The sequence below is a fragment of the Micromys minutus genome, assembly GCF_963924665.1.
Source record: "Micromys minutus genome assembly, chromosome: 1".
In the NCBI taxonomy this organism is placed as follows: domain Eukaryota; kingdom Metazoa; phylum Chordata; class Mammalia; order Rodentia; family Muridae; genus Micromys; species Micromys minutus.
This window is the reverse complement of record NC_137969.1, coordinates 72,046,740-72,064,220: the sequence shown is the minus strand read 5'-3', so window position 1 is coordinate 72,064,220 and position 17,481 is coordinate 72,046,740. Positions and strand designations below refer to the sequence as shown.

The 17,481-nt window shown below is 39.5% G+C and overlaps 1 protein-coding gene across 1 annotated transcript in view; it reads left to right on the top strand.

The window, feature by feature from the left end:
• RGS5 (regulator of G protein signaling 5) overlaps positions 1-14,330 on the top strand; it is a 37,236-nt gene extending 22,906 nt beyond the window's left edge. Inside the window, exons 3-5 of the mRNA XM_080919196.1 lie at positions 4,385-4,446; positions 12,135-12,301; positions 13,796-14,330. Of these exons, the coding sequence (XP_080775322.1) occupies positions 4,385-4,446; positions 12,135-12,301; positions 13,796-13,957 (391 nt within the window). The 3' untranslated portion in view covers positions 13,958-14,330. The remainder of the gene's footprint in view (positions 1-4,384; positions 4,447-12,134; positions 12,302-13,795) is intronic.
• Positions 14,331-17,481: the final 3,151 nt, after the last annotated feature.

Sequence of the window (17,481 nt, the reverse complement as noted above, 5' to 3'; positions counted from 1 at the left end):
TGCTAATTATTGATCTGTTGGGATTAACATTTTCAAATGTAGCCCTCTATTTCCTACTTTGATTGTCTATTGCAGAGTACCACACTGACAATTGAACCACTTGGCTCTTAGGGAATCAAGAGAGAAATGGTTGGAGAAAACCTGGGGCTGAAAGTTACTGGCTTATTTACTCTTCTTGTCCTTTCATTTCTTCTCTTTTTGTCTTCCAAAAATATTATTTGTTTCTGGGAAAGACAACACCTTCCCCCCCCACCCCCAGGGGATGCTTATATGTGGCAACTGTTCTCCACAGTAAAGAAGCGCTTTTTCCCGACACAAGTGCCCTATTTTTCCTCTTGCCTTTGGGTGGATTTCTGTGCTTTCAGCCTTCAGGGAATGGCCTTGCTCTGTGTGAGCTCAGTCAAACTCTTTTCTTCATTTCCACATTTCTCTGTATGTTTTTTTTTAAACCCATATCTTCTGAGGAAAAAATAAACCTTTTGATGGAAGGTATGTATTTTTAGCTTCTCTCATCTTCTCCAGGCAATTGCTTTGAAGAAGTGCTTTCTATTTTTTTAAATATCTTTTAAATTCTCATCTGATTAAAAACTTGAGCCACTGGGGGAAAAATAGAAAAAAGGCTGTCTTATTTCCTTTACCCAGTCCCAACTTCTCTTATCATTTTGATATTCTAAAATTGGCCCTGGTTCTTCTTCCATTAGGAGAAAAAAAAAGGTCCCTGCTTCATCCTTTGACCCTTTCTCTTTGCTTTCATTGGCTCATCTGCAGACTTTCTCCTTCTCCAAAAGGCCTACATGCTTGATGAAGGTATTGTTTTTAAGGCTACCTGGCTGACTGACATGGCCTATTGTCCAACTCATTTTTTAAAAGTGGTCTCCTTCTCCCTGTCTTACTTTGCCCAAACTCTGAATTCTCAGAGACTCTGCTATAGGTCCTCAGAATAAATAATAACCAAGAAGGTAAGCCACATATATTGAGTTTGTAATAATATTATGGTTTGTAGTACACAATGAATTACAAAATGTCAGGGGCAGATAGTCTTTCAGTGGTTTTTTTTTTTAATTCTAAATGTCCCTCCTTGACATCTGTTATCAATTTTTAACTGAATGAGTTGATCTCATTTTGTTTGCCATTCTAAAGGCCAAGAATGGCCTCCAAAAGTAACCAGTCGGAACCCTGGTTGATGACTAGTCACAGCAAGTCATCCTGTGTGTTCCTGCAGCTGGTTAACTGTAGAGTAAGCCTTGGAAGGAAATGTGTACAATTTTATAGTTTGTATATTTATATACAATGTACAAAGAAGTAGCTTTTCAAAAGTCTGCAGGAATGCCACTGGCCATGGAACAAGGACTCAATCACCGGCATGGATTTGAACCTGCTTGTGCGTTGTAGGACAGGAAGGAAGAATAAAGCAGGTCTTCATAAATGACACTAATCAACTCAAGGTTTGATTCCCTTGTCAAAAGCAAGAACATGGGAAAACATGATCAAGGATAATTAGGTATTGTACAAGACACTATAGATGACCAACCAGACCAAAACCAAAAGAAAACCTACAAACCCCAGCCAAGCTACATTTTTCTCCAATGCTACAGATAATGTTGGCCAGTATTGCCAGCAGGGGTAGCAATGGCTCATTTGTTTATTCATATCTAAGTATTGAATTAGCTATGGCTTTCAACAATGTTAACTCTGGGTAAACTAAGGCAAACCTGTTTGCCTTTCAACTTGGCACCTGTTTATGTCTCTACCCATGACCCCTTAAGTCTATAAACATGGATTGGGTCCTTACCCAATTGCAATCAGTGAAATATAAATTCTAGTTGGGTACACATAAAAAATCTTGCCATATTTTGTTGTCCATGATTGAACATATGTTTTTTGTCTTTGAAACCAACCTCATTTATTACTTCAGACTGATGCTGTGGCCATAGGATGGAGTGAGGGAAATTCTCCAGAAATAACACACAGTCTCTGCAGGAGTTATGTGCACTGTTAACATATGAAAGATCCTTCAAGTGAAGGGTATGTAACAGTAGAAAAAGCTCCTGTTTCCAAACTGATGTGGTCACTTCCTCAATCAGATGGCATTTGCACTGGGCATTACAAAACACATAGTTAATGACTCCTAACCATGTTTATCTTGTCTTTTATCTGGTCTACCTTCCTTCCCATCCATCACACCCACACAGGGAGAGGAGACTCTGCTTGCCCTCTGTGGTCAGTAGTGACCTTGTGGACCAGGATGCTCATTGGCTATGTAGACCTGTATCTATCTTGTTTCCAAAGAAGCCACACTTAATGAGGGCTGGCAAATTCTGAGAATCAGGACAGGATGAACCTGTTTCATCCTAGACTGGTAATCAGAACACTGGGCCACATGCCGTGGGGGGATGTGTCCTGTTCAACTACGCCCTTAAATCAATTTGGACTAATTTTACCCCCAAGCAGACTCGGCACATGTCCCTTTCAGGAGTTTAATGTTGGCCGTGATGTGCTGCTGATATTGTCCATTGTTACTTGGTTTTATAATGAGACCTTTTGGGACAAATTGCATCTGGTAACATGTTTAAGTCAAGGACACCTGCTCATGGCATTTTTCCTGTGTGCCTTTATACAAGACAAAGAACATGAGCAGAAAAAGCCATTTCATTTTATGAAAATACATACACGGTCAGGAGTCTTGGAGCATGAACCAGGCCTATCCTTTGCTCTGAGTTAGTTCCTTATTGTTTCATTACATAACATGCTCTGGATTCTGAGAACACTTGGACTTGAAAGTGTTCTGTGATGTGTTAAGTATTGAATGCACTGTGAACATGTACATACAAAATAATATACACGTAGCAAAGGTGGCCAAATGGAGTTACTGCCATATAATTGTTTTGTGGTTATCAATGAAATGAGTGCAAAAGATATGAGAACATATTTGCAAGTCATATTCATGTCATCCTTCCTCAATCTGACCCTCTATCGTAATCAAGGGGCGGGGAACGAGGGAAGGTAGTCCGCTTGGGAGAGATACCCTTGTGAGGAATTCATGTTTTTGATCTCAGATTTATGTGTCCAGCCAGAACAATAGAACCCATCAAAGGTTATTTCACAAGATTTATTTCTCCTGATTTTTGCTTAGTTTGGCTTTTAGAACGAGAAGACATAAATTAGAAAAAAACATCAAATCGATTTAGGATTTAATTGACACATGTCCTACAAAGAGAGAATTGGTCACAACACTGAAGTTGAAAGACCATCTTGGATTTCTTACAGAGATACAATGAGAATGCACATCCCTGAAAAATAAAATATAGACTGAAAATTATCTCAGTACATCAATTGCTACTGTCAATGATTTAACTGCCCAAAGATATGATTTCATAAGAGCTAGAAACAACATTTCTGAGTTGTCTGGAACACTTACTGAACAACCTAAGACCTTGGGAAAACCACTTCATCATTTTCATCTCAGAATAAATGCTTTGCCAGTCTGCTTTAATTGAATGATAAAGACCAAAAGTGGTGATTCAAGGGTTCAAGCACCGTGAACCCAGGAAGGTTCATTCTAATGAAAGAGGGGAGTGGATTGTTGTGAAAAAGTGCAGCTGAGGGGTTTCTATGGATTCAAATGTTGAATAAAAAGTAGTCTATTATTATCATTATTGTTATCATGATTATTATTATATCTTTGTTATTAACCTTCTTTGAAGTCGACTTTTATGTTCAACATTCTGACTCAAGAAATACTACAGGCTTTTCTTTTGAGAAAAAATATTTTCCAAAAAAGTATCATTCTGTCTTAACTGGGAAGGATACACACACACACACACACACACACACACAGACACACACACACACACACACACACACGAAGGTAGATTTTATTTTTCTATCATACTTTCAGTATGGGATAAAATAAAGCTGTCTTCTATTATCCTTAGTGAGATAACTGTGGCATTGGGGTCTCTACCAAATACTATTTGCTGATTACATCAGTGACTAATATGTGTCATTGTTAAACACGACATTAGTTTAGCCTCTGTGAAGAGACAGTTGCATTTTATTAAACTATGTTTAAAATAAAGATAATCTTTTGATTCACTCATATGGAATAGATAAAACAACTGGACACAACTTCAGTACAAATAAACTCGTAAAAGAAGCCTGTCTAGTCAGATTGTTCAGGAAACAATAAAGATGAATGTAGATATCAGGCAGCAAACCAGCTAATCAGACCTAACCTTGAGAAAATAATTCACCTGTCCCTACCCCGAGTACCAATTACCAGCTGTGCCATTTCCACCTAAGAAAACCAATTAAGTCATTGTTATGCATGTGGTTTACTTCATTCTTACACTGTGCCCCTTCTTTGTCCTTATCCTTGGTTTAGGCCCACACTGGAGGAAGTCCTGCAGTGGCCACAATCCCTGGACAAACTTCTCCAGAGCAGCTGTAAGTTCACACGGTTCTCAGGAGGGACAGACACAAACCATTTTTCTTCTGCTCATATCCTTCTTCAATTTGTGGTCTGAGCAAGGAGAGGGAGCCTGGGAATGCAGTTGTGCCATTGGCTAGAAAAAGCCACCGTGGGAGAATGTGAGGGCAGATATTTGAGTCTGTGTCTATGTCTGTCCTTGTTTGTTTGTATAAGCCATGTCACGTTCCTTTCTGGTTGAGACAGGGTCGAGCAGTTCAGGCTGACCCTCAAACTCAGCATGTAACTGAGGATGACCTTGAACTTGTGAACTTCCTGCCTCCACCTCTCAAGTGCTGGGATTGCAAGTGGGCATCACTCTATCTGTGTCTGTATGTTTCTTTACCGTCTCATGAGTGAGCCAGATAAACCAACTTCTCTGCTTTGCTTCATAAATGGAGAAAGGCTAGATTTAGTATGGAAAATGTCTTTCAACAAGCCAACCTGTTATCAGATGCTCTTTTGACCTTATAAGAATGCTATCTCCACCCCTTGACAGACCCTCTCCACACTCTGCTTCCTCTTTTGTTAGCCTCGCTTTGAGAGCTTCATTTCAGATACAACAAGGATGCACACGCTTTTCGAGCTGGAATTAATACAAGTATTACTTACCCTTTTCTCTGATCTTCTCAGTCCTTACTGGTGCCTAAGGCTTACAGTACCAACTTCAAATTGCCAATGTTCAAGACTTATGACAATAACCACATAGTTGGTCTTTAGGAATATTGAACTGTTCTCTGTTTATGTGAGATCTCTATGTAAACTCTTTGACAGACATACCTTGTTCTCAGATCTTTATCTGAAGTTCTCTTTCTTGAAGAGCAAACCCAAATGTCAGATGCCTAGTCTTCCTTGGCTGTCTAGAAGGAATCAGTCACTCTAAAAGTTCCAATGCCATTTGTCAGCACATCTTTTATGGTGTGTTGTCCTGGCTATCCTTCTGGGACATGTTATAAGCTCATTCACAGTCCAGATTTTGTCTTTTTCTTCTGAGCAACTTCAAAAGACAAAGTGCATAAGGAATAAATATCTATTGGCTGATTCACTCTAAATTTGTGAGCAAGTTACAATGTCCTACTTATTTATCTCTACAAGCATGGAATAGGAAATAGGAAACCTGAGAAGATGAGGATTTAAAGAGTGCTTTTTATAAGCGCTACCATGAGTACCGAGGGCAGAGTAGTTGACAGTCACTGCATGGTGAATTGTATGTAAATATTTTACAACAAAGTTTTAATTATTTTTATTTTGTGTATGTATTTTGCCTACATATACTAATGTGCACATCATTCATGCTCTGGAACTGGAGTTATAGAAGGGTATGAGCTACCTTGTTTGTGCTGGGAACCAAACTCAGGTTCTATAAGAGTAACCAGTGCTTTTAACTACTGAGCCATCTCTCTAGATCATACGTCGGTATTTTTCCAGTTTGTTTATGGTGGCGTAACTTTTGTTTATAAGCAATAAACTCTGTCTCTAATTTTTGGAGCAGAGACCCAAAGCCTCTAATTTGAAACACCTGAATCATAATCACTTCTGATTCTCCTTTTAGTTTTAGCCTCGTGCTAAAGAGAGCACCATGCCCTGACACATACAAGGGGTTCCATAAATATTTTTTAAATAAATGAACAATTCAATTGAGTTCACTTTTTGGGACTGGAAATCCCATGAATGTAGAACAAGAATATTTGTGTTCATTTATTGATTTATTGTTTTATTTCAGTAATTTTGGAGTCAATAGCATTTTGGCATAGTGTGTTGATAAGTTATGAATGTCAAGTAGTCTTTATAGGAGTATTCACTGCTGTTACAAAGAAACTTAAAAGTTAGCAGAACTATGTTTTCAGAATTCTTAAGGGGAAGAATAAATATCCCATGTATCTTTATGTAATTCTTTTTACTCACACTAATTCTGAGGCCCACACACTCATATATCTTAAGGGGACAGAGAATTGTTAGAATAAGAAAGCTAAGGGAGGGACCTAAGCCAGAAGTATGAAATGTTAACTCCTTAACATTGTTGAGGGACCACAGTCTTTCCATCTGCAAGGGCTAAGGTTGCACTGTAATGTTTTCTACTTCTCAGAGTAGAAATTACACTTGTATCTCTGAGCATTTGCTCATATATGTGTATAGTTTCTTCAAAGCAATATATGGAAAAGTATTCAGTAGCTAATTTAGCCAAAGCTTTCCTTAAACGTGGTATTTGTTTATTCCAAGTAGCTCCATCAATAGAAGGGCTTAAGGTACGTGTATGAAAGATTCAGCTGAATCAGTGGAGCTGTGGCTGGTAAGGAGGGCGAAGCTGTAAGACTGTCTGTTATTACTGTCTGTCTGTCTCAAATCATTTCTATTACTGTCTCTCCTTTCTGATTATCACTGAGACTCTTCTTTCTCTATGTCTGTCTTACTGTTCTGTCTCTGCTCTTTTATCTTCAGTTATTTCTAAGCTGGAAACCTAGAGAGCACAGGTATGCCCAGAAAGTTCTATGCCAGCATTCAGACACATCAGCATCCTCAGCCTGGAGAAGCAGAGTATGACCTGTTACCTGTCTGTCAGCCATTATGCATCATGGATAAATGTAAATTAAGCTATGGCTATTCAATATCTCTTAAGAAGTATTCCATTTTGGATCTGTTGAAACTAATAATCTATAATCAGAGATAACTGATGGCTGTGATTGAAACAAAGCAAGTAGGAAAGGCAGGTGCATTAAAGAGGCACACTATTCCAAGCATAATGATTCCTTTCTTCATGCTTGACTTGAGAAATTTAAGCCATCTTATGTTAAGCATGGTTGTTCATACTTGCAATTCACGTACTTAAAGAATAACATGTTTAAAAATCAAAACAAAACAGTAGCATCTTTCAATTGTTGGAGGAGTAGGGGTAACATTTTTCTTATTCACAAGGGACATTTGGAATTTCTTTTGTTAACCTATGCTATTGCCTGTCAGAGTTGATATAGTTACAAAAGCATTCATTAATTCAAGTTTTCTTTAGGAGAAATAAACCCTATACAAGTTGCTGTTCAATCTTTTCTCATTAGCAAGGATCTACTTACTCAAAATCATTTATACTTATGTTATTTATTAGTAATGTATGCAGTGTGTGTGTGTGTGTGTGTGTGTGTGTGTGTGTGTGTGTGTGTAGATCCGGGAGTAATATTCAGGAGTTGGTTTTCTCTTTTCACTGAGGGTTCTAGAACAAAAGTCTGGCCATCAGGTTTGCATAGCAAATGCTTTTCCCAGTCAGTCATCTCACTGGTCCTAAAAATGATTGTTAATCACTTGAGGGTCTTTGACTTTGTTTTTAAAATACATCAGATTCCTGCAAGTTTTGCCTTCAGTTCTGAAACAGGAGTCATCTGTTTTCATTTGTTAGGTCTATAGGGCACATAGCAAGTATGTTGATCTTTAAAACCAAAAATAGACTGCACATGGGGGCTTGCATAATTCCATCCTAGCGTCGCCAAGGAGATAGATTCTCCCACATGAGCATTTTTAAGAGCAAAACAGGGATGGAGCCCAGTCTGTGGCAGCACAGTCTTTATTTGGGTTCCCTTTTCCCAAGAGTTACAAAAGGTCAGTGCATTTCCTCAGACACCCCCGTGGGTTGGACTGTCTCTCAAGGCACGGCGCAGCTGCTCCAGGCTCATTCTTTGGTTCCCATCTTCAGAGTTGTCTTTGGCTCTCTTTCTTTGCTTTCCAGTTTTCTTCCTTCTGAGTCATGTGCCCACCTTCTTATCATTTCACTGAAGGGCAGCCATGGTTTTCACCTATGACAATGATCATAAAATGCGTGATATAAAAGAGGTATCCTTCATTCATACATTTTATATGTTATTCTAAGCAATTTGCATATATTGATCTATTTAGTGATTGCAGTAATCACGTGACATAGGTGCAACAATCACCTCTCTTTTTCAGAAAAAGAATCCATTATTCAGAGAAAAGGGTACCTTGCCTATGGCATAAAGTACAAAAGTAAAACCTGAGGCATTTGCTTTTTAAAGAAAAAGTTCATATTCTGCTGGATGTGGTGATACACACCTTTAATCCCAGTTCTCTGGAGGCCGAGGCAGGCAGATCTCTGAGTTCAAGACCAGCCTTGTCTAGAGAAAGATTTCCAGGACAGCCAGAGCTACACAGAGAAGCCCTGTTTTTTTTTTTTTTTTTTTTTTTTAATTCTTTGGTCTTGGAGGTTGGAGGGATTTCCTATTTCACTGAAATCCACTATTAAATAACAGGTGCATATGTTCGAGGAAGGAGGCAGAAACAGAGAAGTGAGGAGGAAGAGAAGTCAAGTAGTTAAAAGCCTCATAAAAACGATGGTTGAACAAGCAGACAGTCCCAGGGGAGAGGACTAGGGACAACACCCTTCAAGAGTAGGTGGCAGTGGGGGAAATATGTCACAGATGAGATAACATTTGTGTTTGGCTTGTAACGATGACAGTAATTTTTAATTTGTTATAAATAATGATGATGAAAGCCAGTGTGTACTGAACTTTATGAAAATTATGCTTGGCCCCATAAAAGAGTCATGTGTGAATTATTTAGTCTTTACCTGTCATGTTGGTTTCATTATCACTTTCCTTTGCAAAGCAACAGAAGCTCCAACAGGCTAAATAACTTGCCTGTGTTATTTCATCATAAGGTGTATGAGGAATCACCACTGGGCAATCTTGAGTCTAAAGCCAGAGCTGAGCTTTGAACCAATAAGCTATGTCATGGTTCTTGTAAATTACCAATGCCATCTCTGTCTCATCCCTACCCTGTTTCTAATAAAGCATGTGTACTAATCTCATTTTCAATATTTTATGACAATCTGACTTCAATTCTTGGATTTGTTTAATGCTCCTTTTATCCTCGAAATGGTTTTTTTACAGATGGTTCCCTCCAACCCTCCCCACTCTCCATACGAGGACATTACTGATTTGCCTAATGTCAAAAGTTGCTATCACTCATTAGGGCCAGTGCAGAGATTTACAATGTGTGGGTGCCATATGACATATAGTACCATACCCACAGAATACTTACTGCCAGTCATTAGATGGGCTTCATCAGAGTCCTACATAGTAGGTGATAACTGGGTGTGCTAAGAGGTATTTTGAGGGTCTGTGCTGGCTCATACAGGTCCTATAATGTTTTCTTTGGGCTATGAGCTGGAGTTCTGTAAAGAAAAAGCAGTAGCTTGTGAAAGATATGTGTACCTTGTAGAATAGAGATATTTGGCCTGGAGTCTTTTCAACTCTGACTCAAAAAACTCACTACCTGACTGATTGACTAATGAACAAACCATACAGTCAGGCATCATGGGAATTCAACAGTAGAAGTTTCTGAGGAAATGACCAATAGAAAACTAAAGTCAATGGAGTAGAAAGTTGGGTGGAAGGAATGTGTAGGTCTCTACCAAGAGAAGCCCTGTAAGCACTGAGGAGCCAGATGTAAAAAGAGTAGCTGTAAATAGCTCCCAGGCCAGTAGGACATAAAACTATTTTATGCTTTTGGTTTAAAGTGCATACATTGACAAAAACCTTGAAATCGTGTTGTGGAATTCACCAGAGAGATAAAAATGGTGTTCAGGACATGGGTCTCTGCAATGGAGTGATTCATAAGTTCATAAGTTCATTTCCTGCTCTGGCGTGAATGCTGCGGTCACTGAGAACTCCTGACAAATGCCCTCAGGTCTGAAATATCTCTGTTTGGGAGGACTGATTTTTATCTCAAAATTTTACAGAGAAATGGAATAAGCAACTCAGAGTATGTGATAATATGCAGGTTGAGGGGCTGTGGGGCTGAGGGGCTCTGGGGTTGGGGGGGTTGAGGGGTTGAGGGGCTCTGGGACTCTGGGTCTGTGTGGCTGAGGATTTGCTACAGGTATATTCTATGGAATTACTTTATCCTCTGAAAGTCTGAGATCTGGTTGTGTGGATGTCTACAAGACCTTATTTCCTGGTCACTAAAAAGTAACCTAAGAGTTTGTCCATTTCAATAAAGAGCACCCAACACATTTCTTCAAAAAACAAAACAACCAACCAAACAAACAAACAAAAAAACAGTGAGACAGCCTCGACAAGGATAAAGGTGGGTCTTATTTCTTTCAACATATATGTCGACTAGTCATCATTAAATAATGTCCAGTACAGAAGAAACTACAGTGAGGAAGAAGAACCATGCCTGATTTTACTAAATGATTTCAAAGTAATTCAACTAGCCAGTCGGGTTCCTAGAGGAAACAGCTGCTCAGGCAAGCTCATGTTCCCGGATATTTCTACTATTGATCCACAACAGTGTCCTAGAAGTGCAGAAGAAGTATTAAATTGCTTGGGTCCTGGAATCAATACTGAACCTAATCCCAGATAATTTCCAACCTGGCCATTCTTTTTCTTAAGAATCGAGTGCTGCTGATGGAAATATGAACAGCACAGGAGTAATAAAAATGTATCAGGAAGGTAACTCAGTGTTTAAGTGTTAGCTTGTAATATAAGTAAAAGGACCAGAGTCTAAATTTGCAGAATCCATGTAAGTACCCAATGGGAGTGCTGACAGTCTGTAATTCCAAGCCTCTTGGGGCAAAGACAGGAAAACGCAGAGCAAACTAGACAGTGAGACTAGCCTTACAGCAAGCCCTGGGTCTGACTGAGAGTTTATATCACAAAGAATAGGTGGAAGAACGATGTAGATTCCAGACATCAACCTTGGGCCCCCACATGTATGTGCACACATGTGCATCAGGATCCAAGAACAACATGTATACCCATACACATGATTACACACACACACACACACACACACACACACACACACACACATGTATATATATAGGCACACATGCACATACATATTAAAATAGATCCATGTCTCTGGTTTTATCATCACATATATTTTGTGAAATTCATGAAATAGTCAATGGCCAATAAATAAAAATTTACAATCTACAGACCAGACAGCAACAAGTGTTCAAGGAAAAGAGAAATGAATTACAATTGGGTCACAAATGAATCTAAAATGTGAAAATGTTACTCACGGACGTGAGTCCTCAGTGTTCTTCACATTTGTCACCTGAATGTACACTGCATTCCTGTATATAACAGACTATGAGGTAAAGCCCTCTCTTCAGTGTCAGAGTGCACGTGAGGCAGAATTGTTCTCTGTTGTCTCTGGTTCGGTCCAGCCTGCCTGCATCTGAACAGGATAAGGCAGGTGAGGATGGACTGAAATCCCTGCATGGGACAGCATCATAGAGCCTTTCCTCATCATCTCTAGCACCTTTGTTCTAGCCTTTTCTCTCAGTTCAAGTGCAGGAGGGAGTAGACAGCTCCTAATAGACATTTTCTGTTCCAAGAAACAGAATCACACATCTCTTGACTGAGGATAATAGACAAATCTCTGCGACTGCAGAATTAGCCTGGTTCTAAGTCCTGGCTCTATATTTACTCACTGGGCATTTGGAAACAATCCCTTAACTTCTGTGATCTCATTTACAAAATAGGTCACTTATAGTATCTGTTCGGGTATATACTGAGAATTAAATACATTTCTATTTCTAAGACTATTACATCAATGACGGAGTGTATTGGAAGTAAGTTTGGGCTATTTAGCTAGATATAGATTCATTGTCAAATCAATGCATAAATCTCCCTATTGACATTTTACTTGCTAGATGGACTTGCCAGCTTCAAAAGTTTCCTGAAGTCTGAATTCAGTGAGGAAAACCTTGAGTTCTGGATTGCCTGTGAGAATTACAAGAAGATCAAGTCCCCCATCAAAATGGCGGAGAAGGCAAAGCAGATTTATGAAGAATTCATCCAGACAGAGGCCCCTAAAGAGGTTGGTATAGGTGGGAGGTGGCTGAGTGTAGCTATTTAAGCTACATCACATTTCCAGGCACAGCTTCATGAGCTGCAGGCATAGCATGTGGAGCTAAAGGCTACTCATACTTGTGATTAGAGTGCATAGTAAGCACCTATTGAATACAAAGGTAGTGTGATAGGGTCAGGTGCCTGATTTAAATGCCATTCATATAACTGGAGTCTCACTTCATTACCATGCAACCCACCTTAGACAGGAAAGAGGCCAATATAAGATTTGGGATAAAATGAGGGGACTGATTTCTTCTGTTCCATAAAGTTGTGAGAATTAAGTTAAACAGTAGATATAAAAACATATATGAATGTTTGAACTAATTGATGCCAGTGAGTCCACTGTTGCTAGCCTTTGACATTTGTCCTTTGTTGAAGCAACATGACTCCCATTCATGAAAACCAAAATAATCTATGTTAATAGTGCAAAAGGTATTTAAAGCCAATATACCACTAATTGACTGCTAAAGACCAGATGTATTCATATTTCAAAGAGCTTTGGGGAAGTATGTCCACTCTGATCTTTGCTATCGATGAAACCAAGTTGGAAAGCTTGTTGGAAAAATTCCAGGATGGCCACACCCAGACCAGTTCATCAGGCAGGACCTGTAATCCTACCTGGTTCTTTTGAATCAATAAGGTTTGGAGTCAAGCACATAGGTAAAAGAGTGAGCCATTTGCACAGTTAGTGATCTGTTATACATGACTTGTAAAAGGAAAGATTCCTACCATCTCTCTTCTTTTGCACATGTGAAACATCTTATAGATACAATATAGCATAATTATAGCATCACTAGTTTGGCCCTCTTGAGAGAGAGATGTGGGTATAGAGATATAGCTCAGCATAGGACACTTGTTAGTATGCAGAAGGTCTTGGGTTCAAGACTTTCCACTTAGTAGATAAAGTGCTGGTTCCTGGCTGTATTTGTTCCATAAAGTTGTGAGACTTAAGTTAAACAGATTCATGAGAACATCAGAACTAATGTTTCCTCGTTTGTTGTCAGGGAACAACCGTTCTAAAGCTCCGAAATAGGTCATGGGTCCCTGGCTACAGATTATTGGTTCTCTGTCACTATGATCAGAAAGCAGGAAACTTGTTGGGATAGAAACATGAAATCAAGCATCAATTCATCTGCATTCAAATCTGTCTCTCCAGATTTCAAAACACTTAACAGAGAGATGATCTTGAGCCACTTAGCCTTCTCTATATGTCCTAAAGTTTCTGAAGGATGCTGTAGCCTATGCATAGTCTGGACACCTGATAGGTTCCAATAGTGGTTGGATGTGAATCTCAATCACATGTTCACACCAGTATCAGTTCTTCTGAAACAGAAATGGCAGCTCTTACTTTGCATGACATCCTCCTATTTCTCATCTTGCCTGTGAGAATTCTGCCCCTCTGGTCCCCTCATCCAACCCTGAAGCCTGAGCTGACACAGTGGCCCTGTTTCCTGGCCCACAGGTGAACATCGACCACTTCACTAAAGACATCACCATGAAGAACCTGGTGGAACCTTCCCCTCGCAGCTTTGACCTGGCTCAGAAGAGGATCTATGCTCTGATGGAGAAGGATTCTCTGCCCCGCTTTGTGCGCTCTGAGTTTTATAAGGAGTTAATCAAGTAGTAATCTGGTCAGGCATCAAAAAGTCACCCTATGAGTTGAGTTCCATTCTCTAGAGCAACACAGCATCCCTGAGGCACCTGCACCTTTCTCCATAGCAGCTTTGCTCCAAGATACCCAAACTTAGGCAAACCACAGATAGTGTTGCTAACTCTTCTGCTCACGTTGGTTTGGTTATATTGTTCTGCTGTCTAAGGGCCTTCACTTTCTTTTCTTCTTTCTGAATGCTTTGCAATAAAGGTTCACAAAGTTGCTGGCAGTCTAAGTCACGGAAATATCCTCTTTGACATAACGCTGTTCATGCAAAGAATAGGTGATAGATTGCTTTTAAACTAGGCTGAGAAGAAAAACATGTAAGTGTCCCCTTTCATGGGAATTTGAATTGGTCTTGCTTCTTTTTTTAAGTCTTATCCTCTAATGGCTTCAGAATTTGGTTAGTAAAAAGCAGTAAGCCACCATTGGGTTTTTAAGCAAACAGATTATTTAACATTACTCTCCTTTCTAGAGTACCTCTGTGTTAGCTGGACATTCTCAATAAGAGACACAATGAATATAGTGTGCTTCTAAAGAGAATTCATTTCAATTTTGTCCTTAGGCTTCCAAATCACGAAGGGAAAATACCAGCCTTTGACTCTCCTGAACAATCAGAAATGCTAAATACTCCAAAATCATTTTGAGCTGTTTCTTAAGCAATGGACAAAATAATTTTAAATTGAAATATTTTATTCACATTAGTTGGACTATCCAAATGTCTGAAAATACCCAAAGAACCAACCAGCTTTTACCAACCAACTCACCAAATGGCTTCTGTTATAGAGACCTCAATTGACTATGCTGACAAATTAACTTTGTGAGTGGCTAGTCTTGTCAGTGGAGGGTGAGGAGTGCTGGAAGAGTGCCTCTAGGGCAGTGCTGTGAGGCCACAAAACAATGCAGGAAGGCATATTTCTTCAGTCTAATGGCTGCATTATATATCCAGACATTTACTGTATCTCTATCTCTATGTAATATTAAATTTAAAGCAATATATATACACACACATATATACACATATATATTCTTCTAACATATAAGACAGCCAATGGGAGATAAGTAGTCCAGCTCCAAAGGAGAAGCCAAATGTATTAAAATTGGACTAGAAACTTTTTGGAGGAAAAAGAAAAGAGCAACAAACCTCTATGTTAGTAGTAGTTTCCATGGTAACAAGAAAACAATACATTCTTTTAAATCTGAGAAAGTAGGAAATGTGGGATGACCTTTCCAGGAAAGGAATATGTTGTTTGTTTAGCATCCCTTCCCCCTCCTTCCCCTGCTCAACAGTTTCCCTTGAGTAAATTGCCTGAGAAAGTATGAAGCTTACTCAGTGTGTGAGCCCAGAGCTGCTGTGCCTCCCCCTTCCAGGAGAGCACGGCCAGGCTGAAAATGGCTCTGGGATGTAGGAAAGGGTTGGGTTTAAATTGTGGTCAATGGACAGGAGTACTTACTTCTTGTTCTTGAAGGAGGCCTATAATTCACCTAGGAACTGGCCCCTAATCTCAGCTTCTGTCTGAGTCTGATATAGTTTTGGGTTGAGAGTCAGATTAATCTTTAAATCAGTATAGATATAGAGACCACCAGTCTCAAGAGTCTGTGTCCCATGTGTGTCCATTATAGTAGGATTGTTCATGTAAACACACACACACACACACACACACACACACACACACACACACACACCCATACAGACTTTCTCTTATCTAGAGGACACCTTTCAAAAGTCAGAACCAAATGTATGGAAATATTTACTCTCTTTGATTGTATTTCATACACCACCATGTGTTACTATATATACTGAACTTTTAGCTCATTTTCATTTCAAATGCATGAGGTAAATTAATGAAAAGTTTTTTTTTCTTAATCTCATAAAGACATAGACTTCACTGATGCTTCCTCTGTGTAAGATCCATTACAATGAGGAGTCAATTATCTCCTGAAGAGCAATAGGCATCCACTAACAAATCAATTGATAAGCTAATAAGTACCCCCTTCTAGGGATTTACCAAATTATGCCATCATACAAGAGATGGTTTGAGAATAATTTAAGTGGCCAGTTAATTTGGAGGAATGACTTTCACTCCTGAAACTGTAATCTCTAGCAGGCATTTCCTTCACTTCCTGGGGACTTAGCAGGTTTTGAAGATAATTGGACACAAGGAGAAGGACAATAAAGCAGAGAGGGGAAATAGCAAAGGAGTAAGCGCTCGGGCCTAGGAAAACTAGCCCACTGGCTAGAAAACACAGGGGAACAGCTCAGGGTGACGGATAATCGAACCACATCTTGCTGTCCTCCTGTGGGGATAAAGAAGGTGTTTTAGGGCTCACAATGAGGCAAGCCAGGGAAGTGCATCTTCAGACCCTGCAGGAAATTAGAGAAAAAGGGCAACTATAGAAAGCTTCTTCTCCATTAGTCTTGTGGGTGCTGGACAGTAGAGTGGAGGATTCAATTTGGAGTATCCAAGCATCCAAACCCCAGGGCTAGCCAACTCTAGGCAGGTTTGGGCTGTAAGTCTTGGTGTCTAGACTCCATTCCACTTGCATCTCGGCATTCATTTAACATTCTCAACACAAAGTCAACAATTTCAAAGCTACTCCCATTAAATAAGTCCTGCGGCTAATGAAAGCAATCAATAACCGAAGACGAAGCTTTCTGTAGCCCCAATAAGGCCATCCTGGAACTGACAAGTGTCTACTGTCCCCACTGAGGAGATATCTGGGACTCTAAATGGAAGCTTATTGCCGAGATTGATGAAGATATCCCACAGTCAAGAGCTTTGGAGTTTTATTCTCCATTCACTGTTTAATGATAATCACACATATCAAGTAGAGTAGCTATGTAGCCATCTTGCTCATATCCAGTTTAGTTCCCTCATTTTGATATTCCTTTTCCCTCCTACCACCCTCCTCCCTCTCTGAAACACCATGGCTCACAGTAATAGTGAATGTGTTCAAGAACATGTAAGTTCCTACCTAGGAAGAGGTACAGGCAAAGGCATAGACCAAAATAAAGGGAAATGCTGGGAAATATGTGACAGGAGGTGAGAACTCTAGGCAATTCTTGCCAAACATTCCAGGACATAAAGTCATCGCAATGTGAGGGAACTACAGTTTTGGTTTTTTTGATTCTGTAACTTGGGAGGTTATTCTTTTGGGGCAGGTAGAATGAAATGGGATGAGGGGTTTATTAAGTCCTTTGCTAGCACTTTTCTCATAAATTTTAAATTCTGGACCAATAGTGTTTGTTTCCTGATTATTATATCTAATACTTTGTGTAGTATGTAACACACTCTTACTGATGATAAAAATAAATATTAACCTATAACAGAAATCACATTTTGTGTTAAATATGTGTCTATTTAATGATCCCATGAGTTCTTCTTAACTTCGTTCTTTCAGGAAGCATTTTTTCCTAGACAAGGATCATACCTCCCCGCCCCTCATCATGTTCACATGTGAAGCTTTGATCTATAGAAGGGTTTCCTACCAACAAG